Raw genomic sequence first — 20,386 nt, 5'->3', positions numbered from 1 at the left:
GTCATCTCCCTTCTGGCTGGTGACTCCCTTCTGTCTCTCTTTAGACCGTGAGCCCCTTTGGGACAGCAAACCATTTTCTCATTCCTTTTGAAATGTAAACCACTGTGAGAACTGTTTTTGTTGACAAGTAGTATATAAATGTTTTTATAACAAAATAATTATATATCAGCTGAAATCTCATGCTGCCACTATGTTGTGTGACTCAGTTTAGGTTCTCGGGAGAGTAAAGCGATCAATTTTGAAAGCCCTAAAGATGGAGAAATCTCACAATTGGATGGTTGCACTCACTCCAGCAACAAGCAGGAACAACCACAGCCAGTCAGCCACCCATCCAATCATGTCATCTTGACATGACTTGAATTGATTGTTGTTTATATATGGCTCCAAGTCAGCCATTCTGGGAGGCACAGTACTGGGCCAATTCTGGCCCGATTTTATGAAGTGTGAAATCTGATTTCATTTCGGCCCAGAGTTGCCTGACAAAAACAGAGGTTACACTAGGGTAGCCTTTCAACTTACACCAGAGATTTACATGACAAACACAACTTCTTGGGGAAAGGTTGTCCTGAGGAAACCCCCATCACAGCATCAAAGTCCTCCGGGCTGAATCAGGAATGAGACAGATGTCAGCTACTCCAAATTAATCCTTGGGGGTTATTCTACAGGCTTTGGATTAATCATGACATTATCTCAATTAGAAAATACACTAAGTCCCCCCAACCTTTCAAGATTCCAAAGAAGAATGGAAGATTATAAGATAAAACTAAGGGATTTAACTCTTGTGAGCATAGACGGGGTACCTTGATTTTATGGAGTGAGCATTTTGTTAAGTGACAGAGAGCCTTTCCAGGCCTCTCATCCCTATCAAGCGGAAGACACCACTGTTGCAATAAACTGGGGAATGTAACCAGAGGCAATAAAGGAGGGGCCAGTAGCTATGCAAGCCCTACAGCTCTGCTCTTAAATAATGAAGTCTTTTGCAGATTCATTCATCTACACCACAATCATGAGAGCGAAAACCCTTCTTATTTCCAAAAATGAAGAGTGGCATCCCTTAAGTTTCTGCTCTATAAACTGTGGAAGACTACAAGCCCTGCATGTGGTTTCCTCAGTGGGGGTCAGTGGGGCAAGCATGCTGGATGTCAAGATATGCCCTCAGCACTATGGACTTGTCCTGTTTTGCCAAATGTCAACATTTACCTTAGGCCATCCAGTCCTTATCTTTCCCTGCTACCTGCAAGAATTGCCTTTTCTAAAAGTGTCCAATGTAAGAGGGGGACGGGGGCCACATTCACAGCTCCTTATTTTCTTTGTGTCCACCAAAGGGGTTGGCGTGTGTGGCTTGCTATGAGGTCTGAGAGAGAACCAGGACCTCTGCTGTGTTTTTAAACAGAAGCTTTAAAATTGGAGTAAATATGACAGAGGAAAATGGTACAGAGAAGAACTTCTAGTCCCCATGCTTATTCTGCTCTCTATGTGCCTTTACTGGTTCTCGGCTCCTTCCGCCAACCATTCTAATTCTTCCTTTTCCATTCTGCTTGGAAGGATCAACCCTCTCTGCCACCTCCATTCTATCATCAGAAGAATGAAGAATGACATCCCTGGAACATGAACAATCTCCACTGAGTAAGTTTTTCTCCTATGCCTCTTACTCCTTCCACCTTGTCACGGCATGAAGGAGCACTACCAGCTAACAAGGATGAAAACCATCCTACCTGACTCTTGGGCTTTTAACAGCAGCTTGATCTGCTGCAGAAATATGCAGTTTTTCATAGAGATACATCTGGTAATGTGTGCAGACTGAACTGTTAAAGACACAGGAGCAGATTCCAGTTAAAAATTGGCATCACTTCTATGAACTGTTAATATGCCAACCTTCTGATAGATATAAACAAATAAACGTTAGCAACCCTAGTATAGGGATGGGCTTTGTTGCTATATTTCTGTTGTCAAGGCTCCTGTGCTCTAACTGTCCCACATGCAAAAATTAAGAAGTGAAGATCTTCCCATCACTTCATCTCCATTTCAGGAAAACTACACCTGCTACATTTGTGTATATCAGTTAGCCATTAAGGGTATTGGAGCCCTGCCATAAAAAAATGTTGGCAAGGTCCCAAAGAGAAATGAAATTATAGGCAGGTCACACTCACAACCCTTCAACCTCCTTCTGGCACCCAAAGAAGCAAGAGGAGGAAGTGCAGAGTTCCTGAAGCCACCTGGTCCTCAGTCTCTTGTATGGAGGGATACAGAGGGCGTTCCTTTGCGCCCACCCCACCCCCAACTCCCCAGCCAACTAGGATAGTTTTGAACCTCAGCCTCATGGCTGGGCTATGGGCAATTTGGAATTTGTATATATCTATGTACAAATATAAAACTAACAATAGAATTTGTTCCCCTCCTAGAGGAGAAGTAGCTGCTATATTTTTTTAAAAAAATGTCTGCACAGGCAACAGTTCAGGGTTGGCTCTCTTGCATATCTATTCTCAAAATGGGGGTGGGTGAGTTGAGAGGAAATGACATGAAGTTGCCCACCCTTATTCTAAGGGCTCCTCTGTTCCAGTGGCTTGCACACTTGCCAGGGAGTGAGGGGAGCGGGGGAGAATGTTCTCTCTCTTTGCTTGTCCTCCCCAGTCATGCGCTGCAGAAAGCATAATGCTGGTTGCTGGGATACCGGCAGCCAAGAGCAGCATTGTCTGCATTTCCCCCATGCCTCACAGTTGCATTCCCTGCTGTGCTCCATCCCTGCAAGAAGAGGGAGGCCTGCCTCTGAAAGAGAGCGCCAGAGAGGCAGGGAGGGACTTCGTTCTCTTCGGCACAGAGGGAGTCCAGCATTGCCCTGGTGACTTGAGTCACTCCAAGGGTTACCTTATCCGGCACTTTGATAATGTACCCCACTATCAATAGTACAATCTATGCTAAAAAGCTGGCAATGGGGGAATGGCTCCGGAGAAAGGCCTTTGTTTGTCGACAAGAGTGGGAAATCAGCAGGGAGATTCGGCATCCTTTGGTGCAGAACACTAGCACCTGGCAGGAGAGAACGGCAAATAACCTTGAGCTGCTTACCCAGCAAGGAGACGGCAAAATGGGGCTATTCTGTGCAAAACAGGGAGATCAGGCCATGCAAAGGCTCCCTGCAATAAGCTGAGTAGGATGCACTGTGGTTTCTGCCCTCCCAGCAAAGCACAAAGAAACAGGCTCCTTCTCCAGGGTGGGAGGAATTAGGGTGCTCAGTGGGCCAGAGAGATTGAGACAACAGCTGGAAAACGTGGGTGAGATACTCACATATTGGCTGGGACTCTGGAAGAAACGGCAGGAGCACAGAAACTGGCAGCACAGAGGGTCTCTGTGGTACAGGAGCAGCAGCAACACCAAAATGGCCACGATGAACATGGAGGAAGAAACTGCTACCAAGGAAGAGGAAAGGGAAATATAATTGAGGCTAATGCACAGCCCTGAGCTAGCATGAAGGCTCATTGCACAGATGAAAACATGCACCATACAGGATAATTAACTCATGTAAGAACCTAAGAAAGGCTCTGTTGGCTCAAACCAGAGGTCTGTCTAGTCCAGCACCCTGTTTCCCACAGTGGTCAACCAGAAGCCTGGGTGAAACCCACAAGCAGGAGATGAAGGCATGCCCCTTTCCCACTGCTGTGTCTCAACAACTGGTATTTAGAAATAGATAGCCTCTGTAGCTGGAGGTTCCACTTAGCCATCAGCTATGAAAGGGTTTCATGAATGTGTCTAATCTCCTTTTCAACCCATCTAAGCTAGTGGCCATCACCAGACCTTGTGGCAGTGAATTCCATAACTTAATTATACAGAGACTTTCCTTTTGTTTTTCTCCTGAATCTCTTCCTAATTAGTTTCACTGGATAACCCTGGTTTCTAGTATTATGGGAAGGAGAGAAAAACTTCTCGCTATTCTCCTTCTCCACCCCATGCATTTTGTTAATAACTAAAAATGAGCCTAAAGCCAATGGGATATGGTAAGTACTGCATGGTGCTGTAGCTGTGTTCATCCCAAATTCATAGCGCTGACATGGAAAAACTGTATGGACACAACTGGACTATGGATCACAGAAATTCTGGGCCTCTAAAGCAAAATTCAACAGCTCCTATGAAGGGTTGACAATATTGCTATCTGTTGGAAAATGCATGCTTCTAGCCATCATTATTGTTCCAATTCTCTGTCCCTCATAAATGTTTCCAGCCTTGACCAAAAATGGATGTGGGTGTAAAATCCCAAATTTTGAAAGAAACAAACCTACAGTAAAAAAGCAAGCTTATTTTAATTTCAAAGTGCATCCCAGTGGCAAAAATGGGAGGTTCTGGTCTGAGATGTTGGTGCTTTTATACTGTAGAATTCTATCACCACTAGATAAAAGAGATATACAAAGAAGATCAATGAATCTCTTTTGTTGGCCCAAGCTTGTAAACAGCCACCTGCCAGGCCACTTACGGCGAATAAAAATGGCCTCTAGGTGATCAGACAGGGGTGCTTCTGAAAACTGGAAAGAGAAACAGTTCATTTTTAAATTCCATGCCATCAGTGGGCCTCAAATGACTAACATAGGTATGTGGGGACAGATGAGCTATTAAACATGTTTGTAGGCGAGAAGCTCATGGTGTGATTTGCAAGACTGAATTGGACTGATCTATGTTGCTAGATGGGTAAAAAATGAGTGTCACATAACTCAAGTAGAGATTTTTTTAAATAAAACAGTATCCTTGGATGGCCCATTCCTAAAGACTTAGAAATATGCCAGCTTTTGAGCTATGCAAAACTCATCATCAGGCAGAATGGAAAAGGAGGTAGTTATCTGGGGCCAGCCATTGTCCAAAGGGATCCTCAACATTGGGCCCCCAGATGTTCTTGGACTTCAACTCCCATAATCCCCAGCCCCAGTGGCCTTTGGTTGGGGATTATGGGAGTTGAAGTCCAAGAACATCTGAGGGCCCAATGTTGAGGATCCCTGGTATAGCACACAGTTCTCCTTATATAACAGGGTATCACACAAGACAAGGCCAGCAAGATTCAGGAGTTCTCCTCTGAAGTCATGAAAAGCCGCCAAAGGAAAAGGTTTTTCTATATTTGGGGGGAGACAGGAGAAACAGCTAAGAAGAGAAGACTGCTGATTTCATCTCCTGATCCTGAGTTGTCATCACCTTGGACCACTGTGCAATGAGACTTGATCTAACTACTTGGCAATTCCCATTAGGTTCAAGAAGGGATTTCCCCCCAGAGGCTCACATAATATGGTATAGTGAGAAGTGTGGGTACAGCTGAAAAAGGTGTGAGTGAGGTAAACATGCCAGTGTGTTCCCCAATCCTCCCCCAACTCAACTTCATTGACAGTTGCTTACAGAAAGTGGAGAAACCTCACACCATTTCCCCCCCACTTCAAATGTGCATTACAAGACAGACATGGAGAGGGAGAGATGTGGGCTATTGGTGTCTGTGCCATCTGGGCCTGAGATCCTCAGGCTTTGTTACTGCCCCTGAGGAATCAAGAGGCGGCCCAAGTTCGATATGGTATATTAGGGTGCATGTAAACAATAAATAAGTTTCAACAAAACTGTACTCTCCTGCTATATTAAAAGATCCAGAATTTGCTCCTTCACAGATTACCAGTGGCGGGGGTGGGTGGGTGGTCTTCCCTTGTGCATATGGCCCACAGCTCACTTGCTTTGCCTTCTAAGCAGCTTTTCCATGACCTATGATGCCTCTGGTGTAATGCACCTTGGTCACTCCAGGTATCTCTGCTTGCAACACAATCTAAACCAGAAGATATGAACTAATCTGTTTAGGGCTTTTCCACTGTGGCTTCTCTAGGAGAACGGTGAAGCCATTACTAGTTCTTCTTTCCTCTACTCAGGTAATATCACAAATCCCTTGCCTGCCTAGCCATACAATTTTGAATGCCGACCATTTTAAAATTAATATTATTAATTATTATTATTTATTATTATTATGTCTTGTTGCTCATTACAGTGCTTAAGTTATCTCCAGCATTAAAAAAAAAAGTTTCTCCAGCAATCCTCAGCAACAAAGCTTCACCCCAATCTCTTCTCTGTCTCACTACAGAGAAAAGCTGGTGGTGATAAAGGAAAGGAAAGGTTGTGCTGTTGAGTCAGTGTCGACTCCTGGTGACCACAGAGCCATGTGGTTTTCTTGGTAGAAAACAGGAGTGGTTTACTATTGCCTTCTCCCACGCAGAATGAGATGACGCCTTTCAGCACCTTCCTATATCGCTGCTGCCCGATATAGGAGTTTCCCATATTCTGGGAAACACACCAGTGGGGATTCAAACCAACAGCCTCCTGCTCTCTAGCAGGTTGCTTCCCTGCTGCGCCATTACGTGGCTCATGATATAGTACGAGCTTTTTGCAGTATTATCACCACAGGCAAAAGCCCTCTGAAATGCCCCTTGCAGGTATGGGACATGGATAAGCATGGTTCAGGACAGTCAGGCTGGACTGGTTGCTGTGAATTTCGTATTTTAAAAATCCAGATTCTACAACAGGGAGGTCCATATTCTGTGAACTGATTGTTCAGGAAATAATGGCAAATATATTGCTTGACATTCCTTGTTGTTTTGCTGTGCAGATAGAGTTTATTTCCCCCTTTCTTTTTTTCTTTAAACCAAAAGGGACAGGAGTGGATAATGCAATGGAACTCTTGACAGAGATGGAGCCATTGTGGGACACAGCTGCTGAGAATACCTTGAAGTAGTGGCCCTGGTAACAGGTTGCCAGGTTCCAGGTACATTAGGAGTTTCATGGCACAGTGGCAGCTAGGCCACATCATACCAAACACTACAGTATTTTAAAAGTGGTTGCCTCTAATTTTCTCTTCCGCTCCAGCATAATTTTGCCCTAGCGTCCAGGGCCAAACTAGATGTGATGCTGGAAACCTGAAACCAGATCACCCCATGTTTTTTCTTGCCTAAAGACATAGGTTTTTACGCCCAGAGATGTAAGTTTTGGGCAGTACAAAATATGTATGTATGTATGTAAGTAAATAAATAAAAGCAGCTGTGTTGAGGCAGTGGGTGTCATTTGGATCAGGATCAGCCCAGAGGAAGGGAGGACTGAACCCTCTCCCCATGACATTTCCTTGATTTAAATTGCCACTCTGCCACCCCCACCAAATACTGAGGGTGGAAAAAGGAAATGCTCATCTTATACCTGCCTTCCCTGCTCCTCATCCACAGCTGATCACAGCTTTGGGTAGTCGGGAGCAATTTAAAACTAGCAAAACAGCGGGGGGGGGGGGGCAGCTCCAGGTTTCACAGGGCTCTTGGCAGCCTGTCCTCTGTGAGCCCCTCCGTGGGCCCTGAATGAATCACCTTGCTACTGCCATGTTATGGGCATACCTTGTCTCTGAGGTCAGACTGCATGGCAATGCTGACCTGTGATGCAGGCCCCGGCTCCCTGCTCAACTCCCCAGTGCAGCTCATCCCAGTACACAGACACACACAGAGAGGCTGCTTTTAATCAAAGAACAAGATATTGGGAGATCTGGTTATGGATCTTCCACATCTTGTCTAGTCTGGCCCTCGCTGAGGTGATAAACCCTTGTCTGAGCTGTGCCACTTCAGAAGACAGCGGGGGAGGCTCGCATAACTGAATGCTCCTCCATGAAAAAAGCCATCACCTGCACACACAAGGTCAGACTTCCCCTGAAATGATAGTTTTGTGTGTGCAGGAGAAGGTTTTTGTATGGAGAAGCATTTAATGATGTGAGCTCCCACCTGTGGTCCAAATGGTACACCCTTGATATAGGTTTACCACCCATGTGGGAATGAGGTCTTTGCTAGGCGAAGCCCCTGAACATGACAATATCTGGCAGGTAGCTACTCGCAGGATACTAAAAATGGCCAAGCTCTGGTGGGGGCAGCAGGGGGAATCCTCTTCTTAAACCTAGAATTGCTACTTCTGTTTGTTAGTTATGTCCTTCCTCCTTGGTTGCATCATATTTCTGGAACCCGATTACCACGTGATGATATCAGGCTATTTTGCTTGCATCTTTAAAAAAACCAAACAGTTAAAATACCTTTTTCCCCCCACACATGTTTTCCCTTTGTGATTTCCTCTCCCCTTCTTAATCCCTGCCTCACCCCTTTCTTTTGTATCCCAAATTCTTAGAACATAATTCTGTGGGAAAGGCCTGTCTTTATTTCACTCTGTGTAGTGCTTACTTAGAAGGAGGCAACTGCTCAAAAACATAACTGAAGGATGCCAGTGAAATTCTACAACTGCTAAATTCAGTGAAAATGTCAGTAATTAAATCACTGCAGAACTCATAGGAACCTACTTCCAGGCCTATGGGTCTGTAATTTTAAAGCCAAAGTCCACAGCATACTTACTTCAGAGCAGTCCTAATAATTTTATTAGGACTGGGATAAATTGGTTTGGATTGTGACCTTAATCTCTTTATTTTTACGTCTTAGGTTTCTACCATCTGTGTAAGCTATAATATTTCTTTATGCCACAATAATTTCATTTGTAATCAATATAAGCCCCGATCCATCCATTAATGGAATTAGGCCACAAACAAATTTACTTCAGAGTAGCTCCACTGATCTCAGGATAACAGCGCCAGAAAAATTAGCTGAAATAATCAGCATTTGCTATGTGATTTTTGCCTGTGCTATCAGAAGAAGGGAGTTCAGAAGCTAATGCTAAATAATTTGAACTGCAAAAGTGAAGATTGTGTCCAAGATAGGGCTGAGAGAGACTCCTGCCTGCATTTATTTATAAGGGAGGAGAGCTGGTCTTGTAGAAGCAAGCATGAATTGTCCCCTTTGCTAAGCAGGGTTTGCCCTGGTTTGCATTTGAATGAGAGACTGCATGTGAGCACTGTAAGTTTAGGGGATGGGGCTGCTCTGGGAAGAACATCTGCATTAGGGATGTTAACGAATCATGGTTCGACACGCAATTCATAACACATCCCCTGCGCCTTTAACACGGAGGAGAGCAGGTGCATACCTGCTCCTCCACTGCTCACTGCTCCTCTGTTGCTTGCTGAATTGGCGGCACTCCTCCCAGCTATCTTCATGTGCTGGCGGTGCACTTCCCTGGCTGCCCCCATGTGATGTGCATGCATGCTGGCCATGTGCGTGCCAGCATCATGCAGGGGCAGATGGGGAAAAGCGCCGCTGGCACATGAAGATAACTAGGAGGACTGCTGCAGATTCAGGAAGTGGCGGCAAGCAGTGGAGGAGCAGGTATGCACCTGCTCTCCTCCGTGTTAAAGGTGCAGGGGACGTGTTCTGAATCACATTTCAAATCACAATTCAAGCAAATCCCTAATCTGCATGCTTGCATGCAGAAGGTTCTAAATTCCCTCCCTGGTATCTCCAAGATAGGGCTCAGACTCCTGCCTGTAACCTTGGAGAAGCCTCTGCCAGTCTGGACAGACAATACTGAGCTAGATGGACCAATGGTCTGACTCAGTATAAGGCAGCTTCCTATGTTCCTAAAGCTTTAAATCTACAAAATGTATTTACTGGGGTTCAAAGGCATCTTAGTTTAAGCATAATGAATCAGAATTAATGTATGCTACAGACTAATGTGTGCCCTTCTTGCATCAAATCTTGACGGAATAATCCAGTTAGCAGATGAAAAATTGCCATCTTTTCACCATGGGGAGTCAGCAGAATTTAGCAGAAGGAGTTTCTCATTTGTGCTGAACTTGCTGGGTTTTTTGTTTTGTTTTTTTGTATTAATCAACCTTTTTATTGTTCATCGGGAACACCAGGTTTCCCAGTGCTAAATACACATAACAAAGTTATGGGGGTGGGATTAAAAGTAATGATACCATAAATAAATTTAAAGCAAACAAATTTTGCTATCTCTTACTGATGTGTGGGGAAAAACACATCCTGGCTTCAACATTTCCAGAACAGGGATTGTTGATTTAGGCCGTGACTTTTGCTTGGATAAACAAGGCCCCAGTCTCATATTCAGAGGGGCTGCTGTACTTTTTGCTTAGATAAGTGGTGGGATTTCTCCTGGCTTCTGAGAAAAATCTGGATAGTTAATCTACAAGGGATGGTTCATTAGTACATATGGATAAACTAGGTTCCAAACAGTAACAAAGCACACAGGCATGAAACCCAAAAGCTCAAGTAAAATATGAGCTGATCTCCATGTCTCACCTTCACATTCTAGGAGAAACATGGGCACAACAGTAATACAAACTGGTGGTTTACAATAGCCAGTCATGATCCCAAAAGTCTCTTCCACTTCCGTACAATATTTGGATTATGAAGGGGCCTGACACCATTACTTTTTTATTATTTTAGGAGATCTTACAGTTCTTTTATCAAAATAGGAAAATATGTTTTATTGGGCAAATTTAAGTTGCTACAGGAGTATGCAAGCTTTTCAGATTCACAAAAGTCTTCATCAGACAGAAAGTGTTCTATATTTCTTATATATTTCTGAGCCAACCTGAATTTACCCAATTTGATAAGAATAACATTCTATCTGTACCACTATCTACTGAACTTCAAAGGCACTGAAAAAAAGGAGTCAGAGAAATTCAGAGAAATTCCAAGAACCCATACACATGTTCCATCCACCCCCAGTTCAAACACTGTCCTAAATATTCCCCATAGCTTTAAGGGGATGTTTGCATGGAGTTGGGGAGTTTGAATGCATTAACTAGTCCTCTGTATTGAATCCTTACAATCAAAATGGCACCTGCAAAGAGCCCCCTACTAATCCCCTCTAAAAGTAACAGAAAAGAATGATAGGGGATTTCTGGGGTCAATGTAGGTGGTGCATCCACACAGCAGAAGGATGCCAAAGTTGTAGCCTAGGTTTTCCCCATGCAAACATGCCTGAAGGCAGCATCCTCAGGAGAAAGCACTAAGATCACCCCATACGTACAACAGACCCAGTGGATGTGACTTACAAAGAGATTAAACCCTGACGTTGCCTTTGGAAACCATGCTAACAGAGGCTTTGCCCAGTGCCTGTAAAAACAGGATTCTCAGTACCTGGGTTCCCCACTTGTGTTGAGGAAACCACAAGCATTTCCAAGCCTGAACAGTCCCCGGGGCAAACACAGTAGTGTGTGTACACAGAGCATATCGTTTGCAATGCATGGGCTTCCTATAGCATGACAAAGTAGCAAGGTGGCTAGCGATGGAGGAAGTTTTCTGCAGGCAACCTCATGCTCAAGCAAACCCAATGTAAGAAACTGAGAAAAGCATGCAAGTACTCACTGGTAGCTATTATAATGGCCACTATATTGCTGTCCATGGGAACACTGGCAGTGGGAGCATGTGTGGGCACCTCAGTAGGCTGTGCCATCTCTGGTATAGACTGCTGCTTTGAGCTCTCCTCCAGTTTGGTGGCTTTATATGTAGATTGCCTGCCAGGCTGACCAAATCTCCTGCTGAAGTCAAGATCGTATTTTTTTCCACCAACCACCAGCTCAGTCCGCTTTTGCCCCTACTGTAACAGAGACCCCCTTCAGTCCACACCACTCTGGTTTCTTCTTGGTTCCCTTGATCTGATGCTGGGATACGTCCCTAACGAACGTGTGTGCTTGTTTGGTTCTTTTTCTTCCTTCCTATTGTGCCAGGGTTCTGGTCTCTTCACCTTAATTTAACCTGCTTTTGCCCGGTGGAGTCTGCTTCTCTCTCTTTGTATCAACACATGTTGCTTCTGACAAGTATTTTTCTAGCAGGCTGAGAGAGCGGGTTCTGCTTTCTTTCCAGAACTCATCTAGTTCTTGAGTATTTTGGCCACCTCTGCAAGAACCAGCGATTACTTTCCGTTTCCCTCCTTCTCCTCTTCTTCTTTCCAAAGAATCAGCTGTCCCGAAGGTGGCCGTGTTTGGAGAGAATAGCTTGGATTTTTTGGTCTAGGTTCTGGTCTTGCTTTTCCTCTAGGGGGAAAGTAGTAGGAGACCCGCTATCGATTTCGCTGGGATTGCACCCTGATCTCCACTCTCCATAGGATTCTTTCTCTACAATTTAAAAATATCCGGTCCAGATCACATCCAGGAGACTCACCGCAAGAAACCTCTTAAAGCGTTTTTAAAACCTCCGGGACCAGGCCAGTTCCATCGGGCACCTGGAGCCCCTTCAGCCCAGAGGTACCTGCCATATATTCGAACCCCATTCAAGTTGGATCGGGAGTGCAAGGTATACCTTCGTTTGGACTTCCACAGCCAAGCTCCGACCGCTAGACGAAAGAAAAACAACCCAGCTTTTGGGTTCTCAGCGACACGACTCTCTTCAACCTCACAGGGAGATCTTTGCACCCTCTATCTCCTTCCTGCTCCAATCTCCCAGGTTTCGCTCCTGGTTGGCTACTGATTCAACGCTTTCTATCCTGATTGGTTGAAAGTGAGAATCGCTACACTCTCCGGATGGAACATTGTGTCGGCGGTCGCCATAGAAACTGTGCACGTGGGTAGGGGAAAAGCGAAGGGTAAGCTCCTGCTCGCCTCCTCCAGCGTCCCTTTATCAATGGATTTTATTGTGCATCGTAATCGCTTGCCCCGATATCCCCCTGGGTTATTGGTTTCTGGCTGCCCAAGAAACAAAACCATGCAAGCAGAGAAACTTCTTTTTAAAACGATAATGAAGCGCGCCTTTCACTGAATCCTAAATCACAATATTCTGAGGGTGCAAAGCTCATTTCCTCCTTTTTACTTTAAAGAATGGTAATAAGGATTAAGTATGGTAGCACACAGGAGGTGAGGTGAGGAAGCGGAAAATGAAGAACGCAGGTTCAAATCCCCCCCCCCCATCACCACCACGCCCCCAAGTTGGGCATGTTAACAAGAATGACATGACACCAAACGGCTAATCGAACTGCGTTGGTTAGTATATGTTGTGCAGCCTTCCAACTCGGCTGCTTGGAGTGGCCTTGGATGATCTCTCAGCCTGATGTATCTCATAAAGACAAAATGAGACAACCCCATGGAGGATGTCAGTCTCTGACACAAATACGATAAAGGTGAGATCAATGTTGGATGCCTCCGCCCCCCCTCCCATATTATCTCAGTGCATATTTATAGGTAGCTCTAATTAACCGCACAACCTGATCATGGTCTGCAGGCACTTCTTGTTCTGCTACTGAAACTAAGCCTGTCTGCTCTGGTAAACTGCTGCTTGCACAGGAGACTGCCTAGGAAACTCTGAGCTCTTCACCAGGCGCAGAGTAACAGTAAACTCTAATTTGTTTGTGTGTTATATCAGAGTAATTACTGAGAGGGTTCCACTCAGACAGAGGAGGCCTAGATTCATCCCCTCTCAGGGCAGGGCTAACTTTTTGGGGTCCGTGGGTAAAGCCCTACACTGCCCCCACCCATGGTGCTTCTATCACCCTCACCTGCTTCCTTCTCCCTGCCACATCCTCCCATCTATACCCAACAGTAGAGGAAAGGGGACACAACAGGCAGCCTCTCCCAACCTTTCCCCTCAATGAATGGCCATGGGAAGAGGGGGCAGAGGGTGGTGGAAACAGTCCTGGGGCAAAATGTTGGAAAGTTAAAGGACTTTGCGCTGTCTCTTGTCTCAGACAGTGGAGGACAGACTAGTAAGTCAGAGGGCTAGAGGGTCAAGACATTTGTCATCACTTCTCCACTGCTCTGATGCTATCCCTTTGATGTGTAGATTGCTAATCTCAGGGATTCAAACTTCCTTCCTCCTTCTCTCTCTCGCTACCTGCCCGCCTACCTTGCAACATGGCAAGTTCCTCTCCCTGCACCAAATGTGCAGAGAGGATGCAGAATCCATCTGCATCCAGCTAGATAGATAGATTAGAGATCCTAACTCCTCACTTTCCTATCTTGAATGGAGTTCCTTAATAAATGCCTTTTATATTGATTTGAAACTATGAATTGGCTCCAAGTTACTTTACTCTCAGCACATACGCATGCCTAACTAAATCCGCTGTGTGTTGTGCCTCTGTGCACTCTGCTATAATGAGAAAGGGATTCTCTCACCACAGAGAATTTCCAACACAAAAAGTGAAGATGGGCCCTCGCCCCGCCCAACTCCTTCATTGTGAGAGAGGCACAAGGGGGGCATCAAAGAGCAGGCTGTCACCCAGCTGGAGGAATCCAAAGCCATTTGTCCCCCCTTTGTCCAACGGTAGCTACACCCCTGCTGCAGTGGCTCCTACCCCTTCCTTTTGGTAGATTGGCCTTCCTCGGAGAAGCTCCTCCATGATTGCAGGCTCCTTCACCCAGAGGGGAAAGGTGGAGAGGAGAAGACACACCACACTGCTGCCTCCTCCAGCAGTGTGGCCAACCATGGGTCCCTGGGCCCAACTTGGCTGACTCCTGATGCCAGCCCTGTCTGCCCTGCTTTGCATTGTTTGTCATTGTCAAATCCCTCATATCGGTACACTGGATATATCAATAGCTTGATACACCAGGGTGCAGCTAGTTATTATTATTATTGTTGTTATTTTACATTTATATCCCGCTCTTCCTCCAAGGAGTCCAGAGCGGTGTACTTACTACATACTTAAGTTTCTCCTCACAACAATCCTGTGAAGTAGGTTAGGCTGAGACAGAAGTGACTGGCCGAGTCACCCAGCTAGTATCATGGCTGAATGGGGATTTGAACTCGGGTCTCCCCAGTCCTAGTCCAGCACTCTAACCACTACAAAAGCTGGCTCACTAATGAATAAGATAATTATTGAAAAGCACTTTCTTTACATCTTATGCTATAGAAGTTACTGGAAACATTGTCAGTCTGGCATTACAGAGCACTGTGTTAAGGCTGAAAAGACCCAGTATATGCTACTAATTAGTTATTGCTAATAGAAGCACCTCTACCAATTTGACTTACTACGGTGTGTCAAACAGAATTTTGAATCTTATTTGCTTTTTGTGAAGTCTACATACAACCAGCAGTGACCAAGACAGGTCACACTACACCACTGCAAACTAGTTATGTGTGTGGAATTATCCTGGAGTAGTTACCTAATAGTGCAGCGGGGAAATGACTTGCCTAACAAGCATGAGATAGCTGGTTCGAATCCCCACTGGTATGTTTCCCAGACTATGGGAAACTCCTTTATCGGGCAGCAGCGATATAGGAAGATGCTGAAAGGCATCATCTCATACTGGTAAACCACACCTGTATTTTACCAAAGAAAAACCTCTGTGGTCGCCAAGAGTCGACACCGACTCGACTGCACACTTTACCTTTAGTTCATAAGCAGCAAAATATATCATCTAGCTGGACAGGAAATTAGTTAAATTATTGTTAAAATGTGTATATTCTTAATCAATACTGTTTTTAAATTTTAAAATCCTAAAGCAGGTTGCATCGCAAAATGAATTAGAAGATGACTTCCTGTCCTAAAGGGGCTCACTGTCTTTGAAAAACAAATAAATGCAAAGACGACCCCAGCAACAGCCACTGGAGGTATGCTGTGGAGGGGTTGAACAGGAACAGTTGTGTGCACACACTCACCCCGCCACTAAGTATATGAGAGCCTCCAATTTAAAACTAGAAGACTTCTTGCAACAGCTGAAAGTACGGCAGGTCAGTTAGGTACTCACTGGTCTTACTCCCATAGGTTCTGGCACCACAGGAAGCTCATACAACGAACTCATCAAGTGGCTACTCTAGTCTGAAGATGTGTGATATGCACCATACTCATTCACTTCACATCCCCCTTATGATGGTGCTTTTAAGAGGTTGCTCTTTTGAGGAACTGAGCAGAAGCTTGTTCCCTCTCCCAGTTCAATTAGTCAGGCTTCAAATATTTACCAAGTGGCCAGCACATTGGCTATAATTTTTGTTCAAGATGATCTGTTAAGAAAAAGCAAAATTCCTCCCAAAAATGTTCTCAATAGCAAGACAAGCTGATTAGCAGTCCTCATAATTTTGTGATTAGTAGACACAGGTACTCTCTACACCATGCTAGGAGTCAGTTGCTCTGATAAACACTTAAAGCTATTTTAAAGACTTCGTGGTCCACCAGGAGGCCTGTCATCTTACAAGATTGTGATTTCCTTCCACCATGAAAGACTTGAATTGTTCTGATTAAGATGTGTTTAATAAATTATCTTCAGGAAATCTAACAGGCATGACAGCATCAAGCATGACCTGGACACTTGTTCCTTAACTGTGCCTAGTTTTGATACCGAAAGCTCTAGAATAGCAACTACCACCACTGGGGCTGTAACAATAGGAACATTACAGCAGCAAAACAGAGGACTACTACCTACATGGTGGGCCATTGTGCGAAACAGGATGCGGGACTAGATGGGCCTTGGGCCTGATCCAGCAGGGCTGTTCTTATGTACATAACACATATTCCTACATGAAGATTGGAGCAATCTTCAAATGTTCAAGAGTTTGTCTACATGTTCCCTGAACGTTTGCAGGGCAGGGGTGGCCCTGTGGTAGTAGGCGCCATCCAATAGTACATTCCATCCCTTGTCCACAGTGTGCCTCTATGTCTACAAGTGTAAGCACATAGGTATGTTGCAGATATATGTGAAATGTGAGTAGGGTGGAGGGATGGAATCTGGTGCTGGCTCATTCCCTCCCCACAAGGCCTGTAGAGGGCTGTCTGCATGGGCTTGTCCATTGTCATGTCAAGTGTGGCATGTTTATTTTGCTGCAGTTACACAGGTAGAGCAACAACTGGGTATACTGGCTGTTAATTTCATGTACTGACTTCACTTCATCTATCATAACATGCCTCCTTGTCTCTGATGTTTTTGGTCACAGATGTTGAACCTGACATGCCAAGATCACAAAACAGCTGGCACATGCTTCAAATTAAGGCAATCATTTGTAATAATTCTGTTTGTGCCCTCCTAAAACATTTTAAAAAAAATTAAGCCACATATCTTCTTTAAGGCAAGTTTAAGCTGAAAGGATGCCAAACCTTTGTTAAAGACAGGTTACTGAGAGTCACCCACCATTACCCCTGCTAACTTGGCAAAGTGGCACCTTTTAATGTGGGGATTCTCTTTATTTAGCAGGGGAGAGTAACTGGCCCTCTCCACCCCCAGCACAGTACCTCCAGTGACTGTTGCTAGTATCTATCTTGTGTTTCTTTTTAGATCGTGAGCCCTGTGGGGACAGGGATCCGTCTTATTTATTATTTCTCTGTGTATACCGCCCTGAGCCATTTTTGGAAGGGCGGTATAGAAATCAAATCAATAAATAAAATTCCATAAGTGCTATCCTGTGACACAAGGCAGAGATGGATACTTTCTGCTACAAATTTAAAAGGGAGTGTTGGTCTTCTCATGCTTGAGGCAGTCCCTCCACCATCATCTAACTGAGGCCATGTAAGAACTGTTTTCCTCAAGGAAAGGTAGAAGAGGTGTTAGAGCAGGCCTGCACAACATAAGGCTCGGGGCCCAGATCTGGCTCGCAGGGACTTTTTTGCTGGCCCCCAGGTAGGACTATCGTGCAGCAAGAACCATTAAGAGCGCTTGGCCTTTCCCGCTGCTGAGTGGCCGCTTCAGATCAGATGACCCCTGCCCCTGGACTGTTGCTTACTGACAGCATCCTTCTTTTTCAGCCCTCTCACTTTTATTAATATTTTAAATCATTTTAATGCAAGAATTAATTTGCTGAACTGACCTCAGCCCTGTGCAGCAAGGCATGGTTGGTTCCGGGTCACTGGGGCATTTGAGTTGTGCAACCCTAGTCCAGAGTGAGTCTTGATCAGTAATGACTAAAAGGACTGCCCCATAGAAAACCCACTGAAAATATTAAAGTGGGAAAATGGGAGAATAAGTACAAATACACATCACTTTTCAACAAAAGTTCCCAAAGCAGTTTACATAGAAATAAATAAATAAAATGGCTCCTTGTCCTCAAGTGGCTCACAATCTAAAAAAGAAAAGATAGACACCAGCAACAGCTACTGGAGGGATGCTGTGCTGGGGGTTGGATAGGGCCAGGGCAGTTTACACAGAGAAATAACAAATAAATAAGATGGATCCCTGTCTCCAAAGAGCTCATAGTCAGAATTAGGAAATTATAGGAGTTGTTTTGAACATTAAGTAGAAGCCATGTATGTTAAAGGGAGAAGGGAGGGAGAGAGAATGAATGGCTGGGCTTTATATTAAGATAACCTGCAGCAGGTATGATGGTGCGGGATCAGTTATGAAACATGTTCTGGATTTGGCTTGGGAAGAAGGGAGATGATGCAATTTTGGACCACAAAGGAAAACCACCCCATTACTACCCTACCTGGTCCCTAACCCATTTAAGATAAGAGGGGGCCTCTTCAGCAGGGGTGGGTTGTAGGCATGAGGCCACAGCCTCATGTGGCAAGTGCAGGCACTCTACCTCATGACCCTGCTGTGAGCATCACCTCACCTGCCGGCTACTGCCCTACCTCTGTGTCTTTCCCCTCCACCTCACAAGCCTAGGCACCACCCTCTTCTCTGCGCTGCCAGACCAGTTTTCAGCAGCTGGGGCACACAGCAGAAACTGATGAAGAGGGGAAGAGATTGGCGCCTGGGCTTGAAGTGGAGGAGAGGCCAGCAAAGAGCAGAAGAGAAAGCCAGAGCCCTTCCACCTTCACATGGTCCTCCCCTTACAGGGAACACATGAATTAGCACAATATTCAGTGTCAGAGGCTGGACAATATCAAGCGGTGGAGTATTATGCTGACAACAAGCAGCAACTGGCCACCCCTGCATTCGAGAATTGCTGCTACGTTAACCTATCAAACAGATGTGATTATAATTCAAAACAGATGCGATTATAGCCAGAATTCTTACAGCAGTTGCTAGGCAAAAGAACATGAGATTTGTGTACCTGTGCAGATAGAACAAAGAAAATGTGGTCAAAAACCAGAAGCTGGTTTTAACATTCTCCTCGCACCCCCACTTATTTACCGGTAAATGGAAGCAGTCTCCCTGGTGCCGTTACAAAATCTATTTGCTGAATGATCTGAGAATGTGCCATATTTACTCGATCAGCTCTCATTAGGCTCATTAAAAGATGCTTATAATATCAGAGTGTAGGCAGCCTCCCTGCACACCCTGGAGTGCAGTAGGCCACAGGTTGGTAATAAAGGGAATATGGTAAGGTTAATCACGCTCGACAGCGTTACACCAATTTTTATGCAAGCGGCCTCCGGATGCTTTGCAAAAGAGCAGAATGAATTAATCCTGGCAATGGAGGCATAACAATCCCATTCAGTACTTGGAAGCACTGTGCTGAAGCAACCTACTAGGGATCCCATGAATCAGTGATATTTGTTGCTTAATCCTTGCCGGTCTCTTGAGCATGTTCTTCTCAACCCTAATTCACCAACCACTGGACTTCAATCTGCCGTCCCCTGTTCCTCACAACACTAAAAACAAAGCGCATGTTTGACCACTGTGAACCCTGTGCAAGCCCCACCTTTGATGTTTGCACATTTTGCCACAACCATGAAAACTAGAAACCGTTCAGGACACCAAAAGCAGAGATTCTCATAGGAAGCCTAGATTTGCAGTCAAATGACTCTGTGCTGTATATTATCCATCAGGCTATCGAATATCTGAGTCTAGCTTTAGCAATACTTCACTAGGGACTACAGGGCCCTATGGCAGAATTAAATCTAATGTTTACAAAGTTAGCACTCCTGCCCTTCTCTGGGCTTCGCCTTAAAGTATTTGCAGTGGCTTATCTTTAGAGCCTAGTGGATTTTCCTCCCAAACATTCCAAGTTTTACAAATGAGGAAACCCAAGTTTTGCATACAGAATGCAAATTGACACAAAAGCTACAATTCTAAATGCACGTACTACAGCACACGGAAACAGGTGGTTTAGCACTGCCTGCAACACTGCATGTGTCTAACTGCCCATGTGGGTGCAGAACAGGGCTGTTCTGCTCAGACTTAAAATTGTGCAGCGGCAGTTGGGTGACGCTACCTCCATTAGGTAGGAGGCACCTAAGGGAGCAGTGCAGACAGTGCTGAACCCTTCAATTTTTGCTGTGTTGTATGTGGGCCACGGGAACTTACTTCCAGGTAAACATGCATATGATTAATTTGCACAGCACTGGCTAAAGCAGTTACACTACTTTGTTGAGGAATTTGAGTGGACAGTAACCCTATCCAGACATTATGTTGTACAAGTGCACAGATGTCTGTACACTCAAACATGCTTTTGTGTGAATGACTGTACCTGTATTCATATTAAAAGTGAACCTGGGTCCAAGCCCCTCAAATACATGGTATTGATAGGAAGGATACTGAGGTGCCTGTGTTCAACAGAACATGTAAGTAACTGTGCCTGTGTACAGACCTGTATTTGTTGTACGAGTGTTAAGCATAACATGTGAATGGGGGGGGGGGGACCCAAAAGGTTTTTTTTAGTACACTGAGAGAAAAGGAGGCAGTGTGTAAGAATTCACGCACTTCACACCA

General features: G+C 44.9%; 1 protein-coding gene across 6 annotated transcripts in view; it reads right to left on the bottom strand.

Moving 5' to 3' along the window:
- The window catches only part of LOC128341604 (uncharacterized), a 30,290-nt gene extending 17,993 nt beyond the window's left edge, over positions 1-12,297 (bottom strand). For 2 of the 6 annotated variants that reach the window (XM_053287929.1, XM_053287932.1), the window contains exons 1-3: positions 11,241-12,297; positions 5,633-5,779; positions 3,283-3,404 (exon numbers count right to left, since the gene is read on the bottom strand). In XM_053287929.1, the coding sequence (XP_053143904.1) occupies positions 3,283-3,404; positions 5,633-5,779; positions 11,241-11,328 (357 nt within the window). In that variant the 5' untranslated portion in view covers positions 11,329-12,297. The remainder of the gene's footprint in view (positions 1-3,282; positions 3,405-5,632; positions 5,780-11,240) is intronic. The other 4 variants (XM_053287930.1, XM_053287931.1, XM_053287933.1 and 1 more) reach the window with 4 other exon arrangements.
- Positions 12,298-20,386: the final 8,089 nt, after the last annotated feature.

Source organism: Hemicordylus capensis, chromosome 2 (genome assembly GCF_027244095.1).
Source record: "Hemicordylus capensis ecotype Gifberg chromosome 2, rHemCap1.1.pri, whole genome shotgun sequence".
Taxonomy (NCBI): Eukaryota; Metazoa; Chordata; class Lepidosauria; order Squamata; family Cordylidae; genus Hemicordylus; species Hemicordylus capensis.
The sequence above is the reverse complement of the archived record's forward strand: the minus strand, read 5'-3'. Positions and strand labels throughout refer to the sequence as shown.